Source organism: Cupressus sempervirens, chromosome 3 (assembly GCF_028749045.1).
Source record: "Cupressus sempervirens isolate cs-2001-9-10 chromosome 3, ASM2874904v1, whole genome shotgun sequence".
In the NCBI taxonomy this organism is placed as follows: Eukaryota; Viridiplantae; Streptophyta; class Pinopsida; order Cupressales; family Cupressaceae; genus Cupressus; species Cupressus sempervirens.
Genome location: NC_143120.1, coordinates 319,942,023 through 319,959,076, shown reverse-complemented (window position 1 = coordinate 319,959,076; position 17,054 = coordinate 319,942,023). Strand labels below are relative to the sequence as shown.

General features: G+C 36.3%; 1 protein-coding gene across 1 annotated transcript in view; it reads left to right on the top strand.

Moving 5' to 3' along the window:
- The window catches only part of LOC149566279 (ARM repeat superfamily protein), a 95,672-nt gene that overhangs the window by 59,907 nt on the left and 18,711 nt on the right, over positions 1 to 17,054 (top strand). The window contains exons 3-4 of the mRNA XM_089819688.1: positions 1,247 to 1,348; positions 1,527 to 1,625. Coding sequence (XP_089675814.1) covers positions 1,247 to 1,348; positions 1,527 to 1,625 — 201 coding nt within the window. The remainder of the gene's footprint in view (positions 1 to 1,246; positions 1,349 to 1,526; positions 1,626 to 17,054) is intronic.

Below are 17,054 nucleotides of genomic sequence, written 5' to 3'. Positions count from 1 at the left end.
GTGAATCGCTCCAAGGAATGATCTCAGGTCTGCAAGGGTTTATTGATATAGGTCCAACCTAATGCTTCTTAGGTCATCTTTGTGGATGGATTATTATGCTCTCATCTTGCATCTCTTCCTGTGGATTGATTGTTATGCTGCCACTTTCTATCTGCTTCTGGACTGTAGCCTATTGCTTTTAAATGGTACTAAGCTGACTTGCCTTATCTAGTCTTCTCAGTTCACCAAACTGTTTGAATGATGAATCCATTTGCCTTGGTAATACTGCTGTAGGCTGCTCGCCAAATCTTGGAAGACAAGGGGACGGTCTTCCCAGCGGCTCAGAGGTAGCCACCCCTAGAGATTAGTGGGTGTGCTGTCCTCTGAGTCCAAATCTTTCTTTCTAGACACTCATACCCTCCTGAAAATTGATATGTATCTAAGAAGGTAAGTTAAACTTTTCTCAAACAGGAGTCAGAGGTTTTGTCCTCAATCACTTTTGCAATTTGGGTTATTCGTCCTGTTTGTACTGAAGACTGAAATGCAAAGATTCACTTCAAAATTTCAAAATCATGTGATTCAAAAATGAAATTGAGACTACTCTTTATAACTTTTTGAAGATGGGTCTTATAGGTGCAAATATTGCTGCTCAAATTCAAAATATGTGTCTCTTTCTTTATTTTGTTATTTTATTAACTAACGTTTTATTTAATTCAATATATTATACTATAAATATAGTGTTTCAAACACTCTTATAAATTTATTATATTAATAATAATAACACAAATCACTTGAGCAGAGGGTACATGACATTATGGACATCTCTCAATTAATGTTGTTGCATTCATGTCAAATATTTTAACATTTATTGAGGTCACTATAGGTCAGCCAATTGGTAATGTTGTACCGCCACTAGCGATTGGAAAATCTGGTTTGGGAGATGTTGGTCTGGTATACCATGCTTATGATTGGCTCCTTTCCATGACAGCTTGTACTCTCATGTAGTGTGATTGGTATTTTTGGTTCAAGTCAGCTTTTTCTTGCCTGCAACTGGTTCTCTTTCTATAAGACTTCTCTTGACTCATAGCAGTTTTCTTTTAGTAAAGTGTAATTTGTTTCACTTCCTTAGTCATGGTAGATTAGATTTTCTTGACTAAGATTGAAGACTTTTTTTTTTCTGGAAGACACAAACCATTAAATCAATAATTAGCTGGGATGCATTTACTGGTGCTAGTAACAACTCTAGGGGTTACTTGTTTCTTCTTAGATGATTTGGAGGAAGATGTTGATAGAAAGACAGCCTGGATGCTGAAAGCATTTCTTGGAGCAACAGCAGTTTATGTTGGATGCCAATTTGTACCATTAATGGGTATGCATCAACTTTTTTGTCAATTTATTCTGGGTAAACTGAATTTCTTGAACTACTGAAGTAATGTTCTAAAGAGTGTCACAGAAAATGGGAGGTCGCTGCGTATTTGATAATTCTGACAAAAAATATTGTTTGAATTTTTTTAATGATCAACTAATATATATATATAATAAATCAGGGGATAGCATGATCCAGCAGTCAGTGGCACTTCTTAGAGTCAAGGACCCCTTGTTCAAGAGGATGGGGGCATCAAGGCTGTCCCGTATTGCTATGGATGGTATATATTTTTCCATAAACTGGGAAATGGAACCTTTTTTCTATCTTTCCTTAAATTCAATTTGAAGGCATTTGAATTGTAATTACTAATTTTCAGGTTGTTTCATTAGTTATATTTGTCTGGAAATTTTTGTTTTTAGTTTCTCGATTCCATATGTGATGTCAGATGCTGCTTTCTTGCATGTATTTTTGGAAGGTACTATAACCATATCAAGTAACATGATTATGTAATTGTCAATTTGATCTTCTGGTTTCTTGTTAATCTTGTCATTCTTGTTTTATGCATTTTTCTGATATACATAATCTCTGGCTGGAACAGTTATGACTATAAAGAAATTTACTTGTCCCTTGGTATTCACCAATAAAAGAAAAGAAAGAAACTTATTGTGCAGAGTCAGGTATACTTGCTTGAGGGCATCAAATCATCCATGGCTTCTCCACAAGGGTAGCTATATTGGGTTCACAGGGTATAGAAATAAGCGAAGACTTCCATACAACCAAAACTTCATCAGAAGTGCACAGAATGATAGTTAGAACTTAGAACTACATTGAATGGCAAACATATATTCTAAATAATTTTTAACACATTCCAAGCTCAAGTATTTGAATAATATTTTTATAGGAATACAAAACAAGAGTTAATGGTTCATACCATTCAGCCTCAAGGTTTGCAATATTTAACAACACGAGGGTTTCAAATCATCTAAAGCAAATATAATAGCACTTAAGAGATCTACATTTTTTGTCATGGAATTTAAAAAGAAATTTAAGAAAACCACTTCCTTCATTATCAAGGCCTATCTATTTGATATGTAATGTATTTGATATCTTTCTCTACGGCAACGATGGTATTATATAGGGAGGCTATTACAATAATAGATAAGCTTCTATTATTAGTTAATGGTTATCTATTTCTAATCTATTGTAAATATTAGAATGTTTCTAATATTAGTTAGTTTGTAGCATAGTTCCAAGAATCACGGCGATTCATGCGATTCATGCGATTCGGCGATTCGATTCAAGCCAAACGATTTTTTGTGAATCGGTGAATCGAATCAGCGATAAAGGGTTTATGAAATAAGTTACTCACTAAATTTCAAGGGTTTTTTAAATTTTCCGATTCATGGCCGATTCAATTCCGATTCATGGCCGATTCACGATTTGATTCGGCCTTGCCGATTCCGATCCGATTCCGATTCTTGTTACTTTGGAACTTTGTAGTTATCTGTTAGCTTTCTTTAGCTTTCTTTAAGGTAGAATAGAATGTTTCTATTCTTTACGATTGTTTCCAAAGGAAACATTGTTTTGTTCTTTTGCATATATTGACCTCTCGGTCTTTATTAATAACAAGCAAGTATTTTATCAATTACTTCGTAATATGAGCCACTTCTTTAATTTTTTCAAAAATCATAATTTCTTTTCTGAAATGATCAGACCCTATTCTTGAAATTATTTTTCAGAAATATTTTCTTCAAACTAGGGTTTGTCTGAGAATATTGACCATTAATATTCACATTTTTTTTTGTGGCTGTTTTAAAAAAAACCTGACTGTTTTTTGTGCATTTCTGTCTATTTTTTCTACACATTTAGGGCTGGGAGTGACGCCAAGGGTTTCTTAAAACCCTTAGTAACAGATTCGTGCCCAATAATTGTGTTTTTTGCTGCAGATTCACCAATGATTTCAAGCCTTTTTCAGCGTAGGATGTTTATGTTAGAAACCCTAACTTTTGGGCTCGAATTCTTTTTTTGATCATAGATTCTTGGTGGGTTTTTCGAGAGCTCAACTAGGTTGTTGTTAGATTTTTCTGGTGCCTCAATTGTCGAGCAAGTGGATCCAAAAAACGACAACATATTTTTCTGGGTTTTTCGAGCTCTCTTTTGGGTACCCATTCAAATTTTCTGTGTCTTCCGTTTTTTGCCTCGAGTATGTGCTTTCATAGATTTTCATGATTTTTTTATTGAAAAACATGCTATGGCATCTTTGACTAATATTTTGCTCGAGAGCAATTCAAAATTCAATTGCTGAAATTATGGCACTTGGAAGCAGTGGATAATAGCAATTTTTGAATATCGGAACATTGATCAAATTGTTCTGGGTGTTACGCAGCGTCCGACTGCCCTTGTTACTGATCAGGATACATGGGATCTAAATAATCAGAAGGCAGCGATGCTTCTCAAATTATCCGTATCTAATGATTAGCTCTCTCAGATTCCATCTGGCAAGACAGCTACCAAGATATTGGCATATCTCAAAATATTCATGAGACTTTTGACAAAAGTAGAGCTTTCTTCTTGAAGAACACTCTATTTTCTATTATCATGGATGAGTGAACATCGCTCCAGGCTAATCTGAATAGGATTTAGGAAATTTGTGAACAGCTGCTTGCCATTGGTCACAAGATGGAGGAAGAGAACATTGTAGTCATCACTCTCAGGAGTTTTCCCAAGTCCTATGAGCATTTTATTTAGACTCTCAACATCACTTCTTCTGGTGGTGATTTGAAATTCACAAATCTATGCACACTCTTTCAACAAGATCAGTGGAAACAACAGTTTGGTAATAGTTCCACCTCCACCTCCTCAAAGCAAGCCTTTGTTGTTAAATCCTTTCAAAAAGATAAAGACAAATCTTAGCAGTCTTCTTAGCATAAATCCTGTGCTCCAGATTCAGAAGGCTCCTAGAAGAAGAATATTCAATGCAACAATTGCCACAAGATTGGTCACATGAAGGTTGAATGTCGGAAATGTTTAGCTGCCCAATCTAAGAAATCAAGTTCGTAACCCAAAGCGAATAGTGTAGATCACACTACACAAATGGAATTTGCCTTTTACGCCTTAATAGCTAAAAGACCTGTAGATCATGTGAAGTTGTCTGCCTAGTACATTGTTTTAAGTGCCTCTCGTCACTTCACCCACCGCAGAGACTGGTTCACTGACTACCAACCTTACTCAAATTCTATTATTTTTGGTGGCAGGGAAGAGTATATTGTTGTTGGTAAAGGCAACAGTCAAATTTAGTTTGCTGGTAGGAATCTCATTTTCCTCGATGTGTACTACCTTCCAAGGATGGAACTAAATCTATTCTTAGTTAGTCAGTTACTGCGACATTCTCCACAGTTGGATGTCACCTTCAGTTCACATGAATGTACCATCAATGATAGGGCAACTTAGTCAATTGTTGCAGTGGGTCTTAAGGATCATGGTCTTTTCCGACATATCGATTCTCACGATTCTCGAGACTTAGCTATGGCTGCTTGACGATCTTCTATTCGCACAATTTGGCATCAGTGTTATGGGCACTTAAATGTGCATTATCTCTGTCATCTTGCTTGGGAAGAGCTTGTCCTTGGTTTGCCAGAGACTCAGACTCAGCAATTTGGAGTTTGTGATGCATGCCAAGTTGGGAAGCAACATCGCAAACCTTTCACTAGTGGTGATTCATGGCGAGCTTCTTGGGTACTTCAGCTTATTCATGCTGATATTTGCAACCCTATGGTCACTCCTTCTGTTCTTGGGTCCAGGCAGTTTCTGTTGTTTGTTGATGATTCCAGTAGAAAAAGGTGGGTGTATTTTCTTAAGAAGAAATCAAATGCATTTCCTGTATTTCAAAAGTTTAAACTTTTAGTTGAAAAAGAGTCTGGGAAATCCATTATTACTTTTAGATTAGGCAATGGGGGATATTTTGTTCTAATGAATTCTCTAGCTTCTTGGATACTCATGGCATCAAACGCTTGTTAACCACACCCCACACACCACAACAGAACAGTGTAGTTGATTGTCAGAACATAACAATCACCGAGATGGGTCGATCCATGCTCGAACATAGAGATGTTCCGAACAAGTTTTAGGTAGAAGTAGTTAACATTGCAGTTTATTTTTTGAACTGGTGACCCATAGTGGCGGTCAAAGGTAAGACTCCGGAAGAGGCCTAGTCAGGTCATAAGCCTAGAATCAGCCATCTGAAAGTTTTTGGCTCCCTTACTTTTGTTTGGATCCTTGATGTGTCACGCACCAAGTTGGATGCCAAGAGTGAGAAACTCATACTTGCTAGATATAGTAGTCTTCACAAAGATATACTTTAAATATACAATCTTATCTGACCTTAAGAATGAGCTGCAATCCCCTTTGTTTTTCTTTAATATTCTAATATATTTTCTTCTTGTTCTTCTAACTCCACATACCTTTTCCTTTTATTTCTGACATATATATATATATATATTTGTTTTTATATATATTTCTTTAGTTCATTCTTTTTTGCTCCTTTATTTCACCCTTTTTACACATTTCAACTTCTCCCTTCTACACTTCCACTCTTCTATTTTACCGCTGACTTCTAGTTCTATCTTCTAAACTGCTCATTCACTTCTTACATTATCTTATTTCTCTATGTCACACCTTATTTATATTTGATTTGATTATGACTATTCAACATTAAGAGTTGTATCCCTTTTACAATAAATGACACCTATTTAAAACTAAAACACAATTGGTAATTATCGGTTTATAATATTCTTTGCATAAACTTCTTTAATCAACTCAATGTACTCAGCGGGGATCGTTTTGTTCCTTTTATGAATCGAAGACTTTCATGTATTTGCCCACCACATACTCAGCAGCACACTTAAATGCTTCTCCTTTTTATTTGATACTGAGACCTTTGCTTTCATCATGGATATTTAAATCCGACACTTGTTTATTCCATGCCTCTTGTTGTCATCGGGCACACTTTGAGTCTATATAGTATTTCCTTCGAGCTTGAGCTGTCAATCATGATTTCGATTAATCATATTTCACTACTCTATATGAACTCTTGCACCATTGGTATGTCTATCGGTGGCTTGTATTATGTCATGGTGCCTTCCTGAGTAAGCTCGATCCTCTGGCTTCATATCACCAAAGATGGATGCAATTTCTTTTGCCTTATATTGTCAACGAATGTGTACTCCTTTTCATAAAGTTCTGTTTCTGCACAATATGTCTGGTCTCTGACTTAATTGGCTTTCCAATAATTTCTCATGCCTTCTGAAATAATCGCTGTCTTCCTCCTTGTAAGTTTTATGATTGCTGCATGGTTTCTTATATTGCACATTTTCTTCATATATATTTGATCACACATTGTCTATTGGATTTGGCAAGTATGACGTGGAATCCTTTCTACCAAAACAAGATCAGTGTATGAATTGTTTTGATTTTATTACATATATTTGGCCTCCCTATCGGTTCCCCAATATTGTTTCTTTGTTGAAATCAGTGATAAAACTCCATCGCATCTAAAGACACGGTGCCTTTGAATTGCTGATACCTTACGATAGTCAAATATATCTTTGCTGCAATTATGCTGACAGTCTGTCTTTGACTTGCAGCACGAACAAACCTCCCGTCACTTTTCAAAGACCATCGCTGGAGTCATATATACCTTCTTCAACAAAAACGTCTTCATCCTTAGTGTAGAATGATTATGTCTGTTGATCAATTACTTGTGCAATGCTTAATACTAAAAGTTGGTATAAGAATATTTCTTTATATTTCACAAAGAATATATCTGACTTATACAATGGTATTATCCATATACCAGTTGAGATAAGAATAAGATTTGTGTAGATAAATTCTGATTGATGAAAAATACATAGATACTGACTTATCTCCCAAGATGCATCCAAGACTAGCTGGGTCGAGCATAAATGGGTAAAAAGGAGAGGTATCCCTGCAAGAAATACACTGAGAATTAGTAACGAAAGAGCATGAATATCTAAAGAAAAAAGAAAAACTACTTAGTTCAAGTCAGCTTGTGGTAGTCCAATGTTTAGATCTTGATGCCTAGTCAAGTGGTGGGATTGATACTCTAGTACCAGGATGCTGAGTAGCTGGACAAGGTGTTCCATGTCTATTTCCGGGTAGGGAGGGCCTTCCTTGGATAAGATTGTGTGGGGATATTTAAAGGTCCGCAGTTGGGAGGTTAAGCCCCTAACAATGCTTCCCCTCTCCATTAGATGCCAAGGCTTCAACAAGATAGAGATATGCTCTATAATCAATGTCCTCTAGTAATGGGTATTTACTTTAACGATATTTGAAACCTCAAGTTGAAGAAAATGTTAGATGATTAGTATTGTTTAATCAGTTATTCCATTCAATAGTTAGTATTAGTTTCACTTTATTGTATTCGGAAAATAGTTAGATTAGTTGATCTCCCAAATTGAACATGAAATATATTTGTATGCTGGAGATAGGCCTACTTGATGGATGTTATAATTGTTCTTCTTTTATGTGAATAACGAAAATGAATGATTCTTTGAACGAAAATGAATGATTCTTTTAACTATATTTTATTGCCATAATTAGCTATAGGAAAAGGGATGATACAGTGGGTATTTGATGCCCTCAATGGTATTGTTCATTTTCCTACGGTGGTATTTGATGCCCTAAATGGTATTGGTCATTATGATACGTTGGTTTAACTATTTCTGCCCTAAGTGGTATATGTGGACTAAATTGGGTTTTGCAGATGCTGCCTTAGGCAAATTTTGGTTTCGGAATTTAGGGTATGGAAAACTTAAATTCACTTATTAGATTTAGTGATGATGCTTTCAATTGTTAGTTATGATATTTCAGTTTATTTGTAATCTCTTTCGCATGAACATAACTGTTATAATTGCCACCTCATAGATGTGAAGTAGTATCTGTATTTCTATGTTATGTTAGTTAGCTAAAACTCGAAAAAAGGGGATGTTACACCTTAATTGGCTGAACCTTACTTTGACCCTGTTTAGGTTGGGTCCTCCATAATCTACCCTTCACACCCAAAGAGGGTCACTATTCTCTTACCTATTGTAGACCATTGTCCAAATGCCCTCTGTCACCACGCTAATGCAACTATCCAGTTTATAGGCTCGAGCATTTTCTGTTTGCTCCTGCAACCCCATTGACCCCTCCATTGTCTTTCGTTAAACCCTGCAACATAGGCGCCCTGCCACTATCTTTTCACCTCAAATCACCATCGTTGAAAGATTCACCATGAAGAAAACAAAACCTCGGTTTTGACATGTGCAGTTTAAGCAGCGTCCAAACCCCATTTTGTTTGTTGCCGCTGTTAGATCGATCTTGCAATGCCTCTGATACCCTAATACTGGAAGGATGCATGCAGCCGCGCAACTCCATCTTTTATCTTCTCTTTGTTAAACCTGACATCCTATACCCCTTTCTTTCACTTAATCGACTGTGTATTAATATTGAGTATTAATATCATTTAATTCATATCAATTGATTCTATATAATTATTTTCTATTATATATATATATATATATTTATTTATTTATAAATTATTATTGAGTAATGGTTTAGTTGATACATATTTAGTTAGTAATTAAGAATCGCTATCAACCCTATAGTAATGATCAATTTTATATTGTTAGGTTCTATTTTCATAAGGTGTAACAAATGAATTTTCCTATCCAATTTAAAACACCTAATTAACAAATAATTGATTCCATTTCACATGACAATGACTTCCATTAACTAAATCTAACTAGAAAAAAGTAATTGTTTTTTATTCTATTTGCAATTTATATTCAACTGATATAACGAAATAGATAATTGATTACATCGCTAACATTTTAACCATTTCTACTGATAACATGTTCAGCTGAAAGTAAAGTAACAACTATGTTCTTTATCAACTAATATAATCATTCAATTTATGCTTTTAGAAATCTAAACTATCTATTTATTCTTCTATGGATCTAAAGGTAAAAGTGCAAAAGAAACATACAAAAATAATGGAGATATCCCTTTTTCATGTTGTTCAAGCCTTGACATTGGTGAGAGGAGAAGCATTGACATAGGCTTAACCTCTCAACCTCGGACCATACTTATCCTCACACATCCTAACTTAATAGAACAACCCTCCCTACCTCGGGATCGGGCTTGAAATGTTCTTAAGTCCAGCCATCCGAACTACTTGGTGGTTTGAGTGTCCCATCAGTTATTCCTAAATAACTAAAGCTTATGGACAAACAAAAAGATCTCACGATTGGCACATATGCCTATAACTACCTTGGCCAAGGATTTCAATTTGGGTTCGTAAACCCGATCTCCACCACTTGAAGTGACAAAAGGTTCCATTATCAAGACATGCATGAGCTATTTAATTATTTGTTCCAATCTAATTTCTTGATTTTATTTGCAGGTTAAATTACACCTCTTCACCATTCATTGGCCTCTTTGTTGGGTGAATTCCTCGGTGTCCTCATGATTCTGATTTGGTTTTACACCTCTTCACCATTACTGTGGCTTCATTGCCAGGTGAATTCCTCGGTGTCAAGCATTCTAAATTCATGCTTGGTAATATATTAAAAGCATTGCAATCATATGGATTCATTTCACAATCATGATTATCTCAGTTTCTATGGGCCGTATATTTGGTGTAAGGTCAGGATCATTTTAGTGATTGGTATCATAAACACCTCAGATATCAATAGATAACATTCAAAATTTCGATGGCATTTTTTTTAAAGATCAATTCTCATTCATTCTTGACCTAGTTAACTAACAAACACAGTTTCCATTCTAGGAGCCAGGTGGACAACACTTATCTTCTAGACATAGCTAATTTCACAAATTTTCATTTGGTACTCGAGCAACCTTAAGGGATTGAGCCAAAAAATACCAAGAACAAAAGCCAAAAAGACAAGGCCAACATCAAAAAGAGGGGGTCCCCATTTGCAATGGGACGATCTGTGAAAAGTTCACAACACTGTAATAACCCCAAACAGTTATAACTTTGTCAAACACCAAATTCTTTTATAATTCAGTTGTTTGACATTTCGTCAAACAATTTGCAAGCAAGCTCTGATACCACTGTAATAAACCCTGTTGGCTCTCAAACAATTTGTGCTGAAGAATATGATTTTTTTTTGTTCTTAAGGTCTTGCAATTTTGATACAAGAATATAGCAACAAACTAGAAGATTTTGCAATTTTGACACAAGAATATAGCAGCAAACTAGAAGATTTTGCAATAATAATTTTAATTCAAATATTTAGATATTTCATAGGGAATATACAGTTGAAAATTCTAGATTTCAATATCAACTTAGATATTGAGTATTTTCACAAAATACCAACAACCCAGTTGATAAAATATCCCCTTATATTTAAATCAACAATACTTAGAAAAATTAGAAGTTACAATCCATGAACTTACAGGTAAGACATACCTTGAAACCCTTTGAAATAAAAAGTAGCAGCAATAAATAATTTTTTAACAAACAAATGCAATTGCAGATTTGGTAAGTGTTGCTTCCAAAATGCAGATAGAAAATAACACTCAGCAACTGATATAAATTGGCTCTCAACCAACTCCAAATTAACCAGCACACAATTTGATAAAACAATTCCAGTGAATCCCTTTACAAATTCTAGAACAACCTCCAACAACAAGAAAAATTAAACTTCTCCTTAGCAACAATTAATACAGTAGGAGAAATGACAAATCGTATACCTCAACACAATTTGCCGAGCAATCTCAGAATTGAATCTACAATACTTTAGCTGTAGATCCCAAACTCCTCATCAAGGGTAGAAAAATCAGAACTTCAAAAGTGTTACAAAGGCAACAAAGAAAGATAACATAATCAAATAATTGGATACTTTTCTCATCAAATGTCCTCATATTTATAATCTCCAAATGACACCGGTTTCCCAAAAGAACTCCACTTAAGAAGCTTCCTCTACACAACATTAAAATATAATAAAGTGTCATTAATATAATTTATTAATTGCTTTTGGCTCCAAAAATGACCTTTTCCACCATAACTCAATATTTTGACACGCAAGGCCACTGTTTCTTGTTCCCATGATTTAAAACTTTTCATCTCGATTCCAATGAGCTATGATACTAAGGTGACCAATGAACAACACCAACAAAAATAACAACCTTAACGTATTTAGATGAATAATAATAATAATAATTCACCCATCTTGCGAAAACAACTGAAGAAGCATTAGAATCAAAATCTAACAACACTAAAGTGATCCTAATGATGAAAGACGATGAATGAACTTGACAGGGTGACTTATTACAAATAGATGCTCCCTTCAAGATTCTTGGAGCCCAAATCGAAAACCCGAAATAAAAACTAAGAGCATGACCCAACTCCTCTTAACTCAACTGAGCTCATCAAAACCAATAGTTTGACTTGCTATAAATAGTAAGTCTCTCAAATGGAGCCAAAACACACCATAGGCTGCTGGAAAGCCTATAACCACTTAACTGAGACCCTCAAATCCTACTGCCAGCTCTCGAGGGTCGTGATGGTGAACTACCCTAGCCAACTACAGGAACTTGCTGAGAATGGGGACAGTACAGTCCTCCCTCCCTAAGATTGCTCGTCCCCAAGCAATCCTAGAGCAAAATGGACATCACAATCCACCTGGATCCCAAAGGTAGAATGACGTACTATCCCTGCTGTGTACAAGCAACTCCTATAGCACCAACACCTAAAAAACGATCATCAACATCAAAATCATTTGAAATTGGCCCAAGGCACTGATGTAGGCAACAACTTATTGGAACTCAACCCAATCGAAATACCAAATTTATCCACACCTAAGTCCCATCAAACTAATACTCACACCCAATTGTATTGTGGAGATGGTAACAACCATAGGTACTTGAAACACTTCTACCAACTCCAACCTTTGCCAAACTGCCCGAGGTGTGTAGATATTGCAAGGGGTCTAATTTGCATTTATCAATCCCATCTGCAAAAGATGGTGCTAACCCATCCCATAATGGATGGTATGAAACTAGAGCCAACCCACACCGATGTGAAATCAAATCCTGTACTTGTGGGTCAAAATAAAAGTGATGAGCACTCCTTACAGTGTAATGTTGATAAAAACTCCCAATCTTTATCAAGGGCTCATCAGTATCAGTTTGGGAATCAAAAGATGACTACAATCTCTGACTCTGAACTACTGGTCGGCTAGGATCCTGCACAATCCTCTTAGGAAACCCAACCTCGAAATCCCTGCAGGGAAGCATAGTAGACACAGTCTCTACAATCTTTCCCACCAACCTCTGAATGACACGAGAGCATCGAATGAGAGTACCCATAGACACTCTGTACGAATCCTCCTACACATCTGAACTCTCCAAAAGATACTCCATAAAAGACTTTGTGCAGTAGAAATTATATATGGAAGCATCAACTTGCTTTCAAGCGACCCACAGTTGATCCCTTTGAAAATGTGGCACTACCATCTATCCAATGGTACTAGCTATATGAAATGAAGAAATAGATCCGCTTCTGGCAGTTTAAAGCAAATCCCCATGAGAGCTCGTCTCCCCTGATGCTGTCACCTCCTCTATACCTACTGCACCCATATGCTAGATGGATGTGTTGACCACATCATCACGTCCCTCATTCCCAACCATAGAAGCAAACTCACCACCAACCACAATATGTAACTGAATAGGGTTTGGGGCTGGTGTCGACTGTACCTGCTCTAACTCCACGATGACCTCCTCCAACTGTGACTGTGACTCTCCTCCAACTGTGACTGTGACTCTTGAAGAGCCAACTAAGTATATTGAAGAGTCCATAGTCACCTCAAGCTCTTGGGTGAGCTCAACGATCTCCTCTTTCCCTAACAACGTCTCGTAACAGGTGCTACCCCACTCCAGAAGGTAAACCTTGTTAGCAACTAACTGCGAATAGTTATGCTTCAAGATCTTGACAGCCTCTCGAAGACCATGAACCTTTGCTAGAGAAAGAGTACTCTCATATTTATGTTATTTTCTCTAATATTTAAAATAACATTTATCTAATTATTTATTGTTTATTTACTATTGAAGATCATTTCAATTAAATTCACAAAGGATAGATTTATTATTGCTAAAGCCACTCAATAAAATAGATATAGTATTTACTTTTATTTCAAATGTTTTACCCTGACTTTGGGGTCATTACATGATGCCTCTATAACCCCTGCCTCTTATGTAAGCTCTTTGTCTCACTAACTGCACTTTGATAGGAAATTGAATTAGAACTACCCACCACAAGATTACTCACTACATGTGTGCTATCAACCTCGCACAACTCTGCATTCGAGATACAACTACTATGTACCTCAATCAACTCCTCATTTGAAGAAATGGAAGTCCTCGCAATATCAATATCCTCGCATGTCTCAGCTTCCACCTCAAAAGATAGATCCTATAAACATTGATCTTGGCACTCCATCCAAAACCTCCTTAGAGTCATCAACTGATAACCAGCAAGGGATATCATACCCAGTGCAACTCATAGCATCATCAAATGTATCATCAGATGTGTCCATACTATCTTCATCCACATATAATAAAGCTTCAACTGCTGACACCTGACCCTGCACACATGACTCAACGTCAACTTGTAAATCAATAATGCTAAAGCATGAACCCACATCTACTGACTCCGTTGTATCACCCAAATCACCAACATCACAGCTGGGTGACTCCATACATATATCGGTCCCACCTGAGGAAGCAATTGTCTCAGGCACCGAAGCAACACTATGACAACTCACATACAAAACTCCAATAATAATCCCCTCCTTGAGAGAGTGTGAAGTATTAGTAGCATCAACTGCATCAACTATTCCTACACTAACTGCAGCAACAACTCTAGGAGCCTCAACCTGTTGAAGCTCAGTGTCGCCATCCTTCGTTGCCATTGACACAACCACATGCCCTTGCGAAATAAGTCCATCATCAATACTGCGGATAGGACTAGTAGGTGCCATACTAAATATAGGTACATCTGCATCATGGACACTTGTCGGGGAAACTCAAGCCTCCTCGTCAACCTTCTAAAGGCGAAAACCATATACCTTGCTGCCCTCTCAATTGTCTCTGGCTTCGACAAGCTCTCCACCATCCTTTGTTGATGAAGCTTAAGTTTGTCCATACTCTCCTACAAAGCATTCATTTTCTTGCTAACTTCCTTATTACTCTACTGATTTCTAGAACTGCCAGTCTACCTATGTCTGTCCATGGCTAAAAAATGCTAGAGTGCTGGTCACTTCAAATATAACTACAGATCTAAAATAAAATAAAATAAAAATTTCCTACCCCACAGGATGGCAAGGAACCGCTCTAATACCACTAAAATAACCCCAACTGGTTATAACTTTGTCAAACATCAAAATCTTTTATAATTCAGTTGTTTGACATTTCATCAAACACTTTGCAAGCAAGCTCTGATACCACTATAATAAATCTTGTTGGCTCTCAAACAATCTGTGCTGGAGAACTGATTTCTTTTTTTTGTTTTTTTGTTTTACAATTTTGATAGAATAATATAGCAGCAAACTAGAAGATATTGCAATAATAATTTCAACTCAAATATTTAGATATTACATAGAGAATATACAGTTGAAAATTCCAAATTTTAATATTAACTTAGATATTGAGTATTTTCACAAAATACCAACAATCCAATTGATAAAATATCCCCTATTATCTAAATCAACAATACCCAGAAAAATTAGAAGTCACAATCCATGAACTTATAGGTAAGACATGCCTTGAAACCCTTTGAAATGAAGAGTAGCAGCAACAAAGAATTCTTCGACAAACAAATGCAACTGCAGATTTGGAAAGTGCTCCTTCCAAAGTGCAGATAGAAAATAACACCCAACAATAGATATAAATTGGCGCTCAACCAACTCCAAATTAATCAGCACACAGTTTGATAAAACAATTCTAGTGAATCCCTTCACAAATTTCAAAGCAATCTCCAGTAGCAAGAAAAATTAAACTTCTCCTTAGCAACAATTAATACAATAGGAAAAATGACAAATCGTATACCCTAGCACAATTTGCCAAGCAATCTCAGAATTGAATCTACAATACTTCAGCTGTAGATCCCAAATCCTTATACCTCAGCAAGGGCACAAAAATCAGATCTTCAAAAGTGTCACAAAGACAACAAAGAAAGATAATATAATCAAATAATTGGATGCTTATCTCATCAAATGTCCTCATATTTATAATCTCTAAATGGTACCAGTTTCCCAAAGGAACTCCACTTAGGAAGCTTCCTCTACACAACATTGAAATATAATAAAGTGTCATTAATATAATTTATTAATTGCTTTTGGCTCTAAAAATGACCTTTTCCACTATAACTCAATATTTTGACACGCAAGGTTACTGTTTCTTGTTCCCACGATTTAAAAGTTTTCGTCTTGGTTCCAACGAGCTATGATACTGAGGTGACAAACAAACAACACCAACAAAAATAGCAACCTCAACATATTTAGATGAATATTAATAATAATAATTCACCCATCTTGCGGAAACAACTGAAGAAGCATCAGAATCGAAATCTGACAATGCCAATGTGATCCTAATGATGAAAGACGATGAATGAACTTGACGGGGTGACTTACTATAAATAGGTGCTCCCTTCAAGATTCTTGGAGCCCAAGCCGGAAGCCCAAAATAAAAATTGAGAGCATCACCCAACTCCTCTAACTCAACCGAGCTCGTCGGAACCAACAGTTTGACTTATTATAAATAGTAAGTCTCTCAAATGGAGCCAAAACACACCATAGGCTGCTAGAAAGCCTATAGCCACATAACTGAGACCCTCAAATCCTACTGCCAGCTCACGAGGGTCGCGATGGTGAACTGCCCTAGCCAACTGCAGGAACCTGCTAAAAATGGGGACATTACAAACACTACCTTGCTTCAATGTTGAGGGCCTTCCCACGGATCACAATCTGGACCTTAGAGGTCAACACATATTAGTAGTTCTTTCTTCGCATGAAAGATTTGCTAACCTTGGATGTAAAAGAGGTTCTAGGGGTACTGTGTGGTTTCTTCTAAGGATTGTCCAATGGATTTTTTCTTATGAGCATTCTCAAATTCTATTACTCATCACTCATGAGCTTGAATGACCCACTTGATACATTGCACGATGCTCACGAGGTGACAATAAAAGCTAGTCAAACAAACTATCTTATATAGCTATAACTTATCCCAATGTCATGCTCCTTGTTCTTTATGGTTTGATGTTTTACTTTTTTGGGTTTACCTTGTATGCTTTTGGTTTCGTCTTGTAGTGTTCAGTAGTTAAATAGTTTTAACTTTTTATAACCTGGGTCCTTTTTCATCCTTGTAGCTTTCTGATGTATTTTGACAAATAGTCACATAATAATTCTATACAACTTTGTATTAGGCATACTATATATCTAACAACAGATATGGGGCAATGAGCATTTTGTTTTTCATATTAGTTGTTGACAATATTGTTTTTTCACATTATGTTACAACTCCAAGGTTTGGCTTTTGGAGATTGGTTTATGGAACTCGTTTATACACGAGTGGATTTCATTCTGGTTTTAAGCATTAGGATAGGGACATATTGTGGTGCATCATGGCCTCA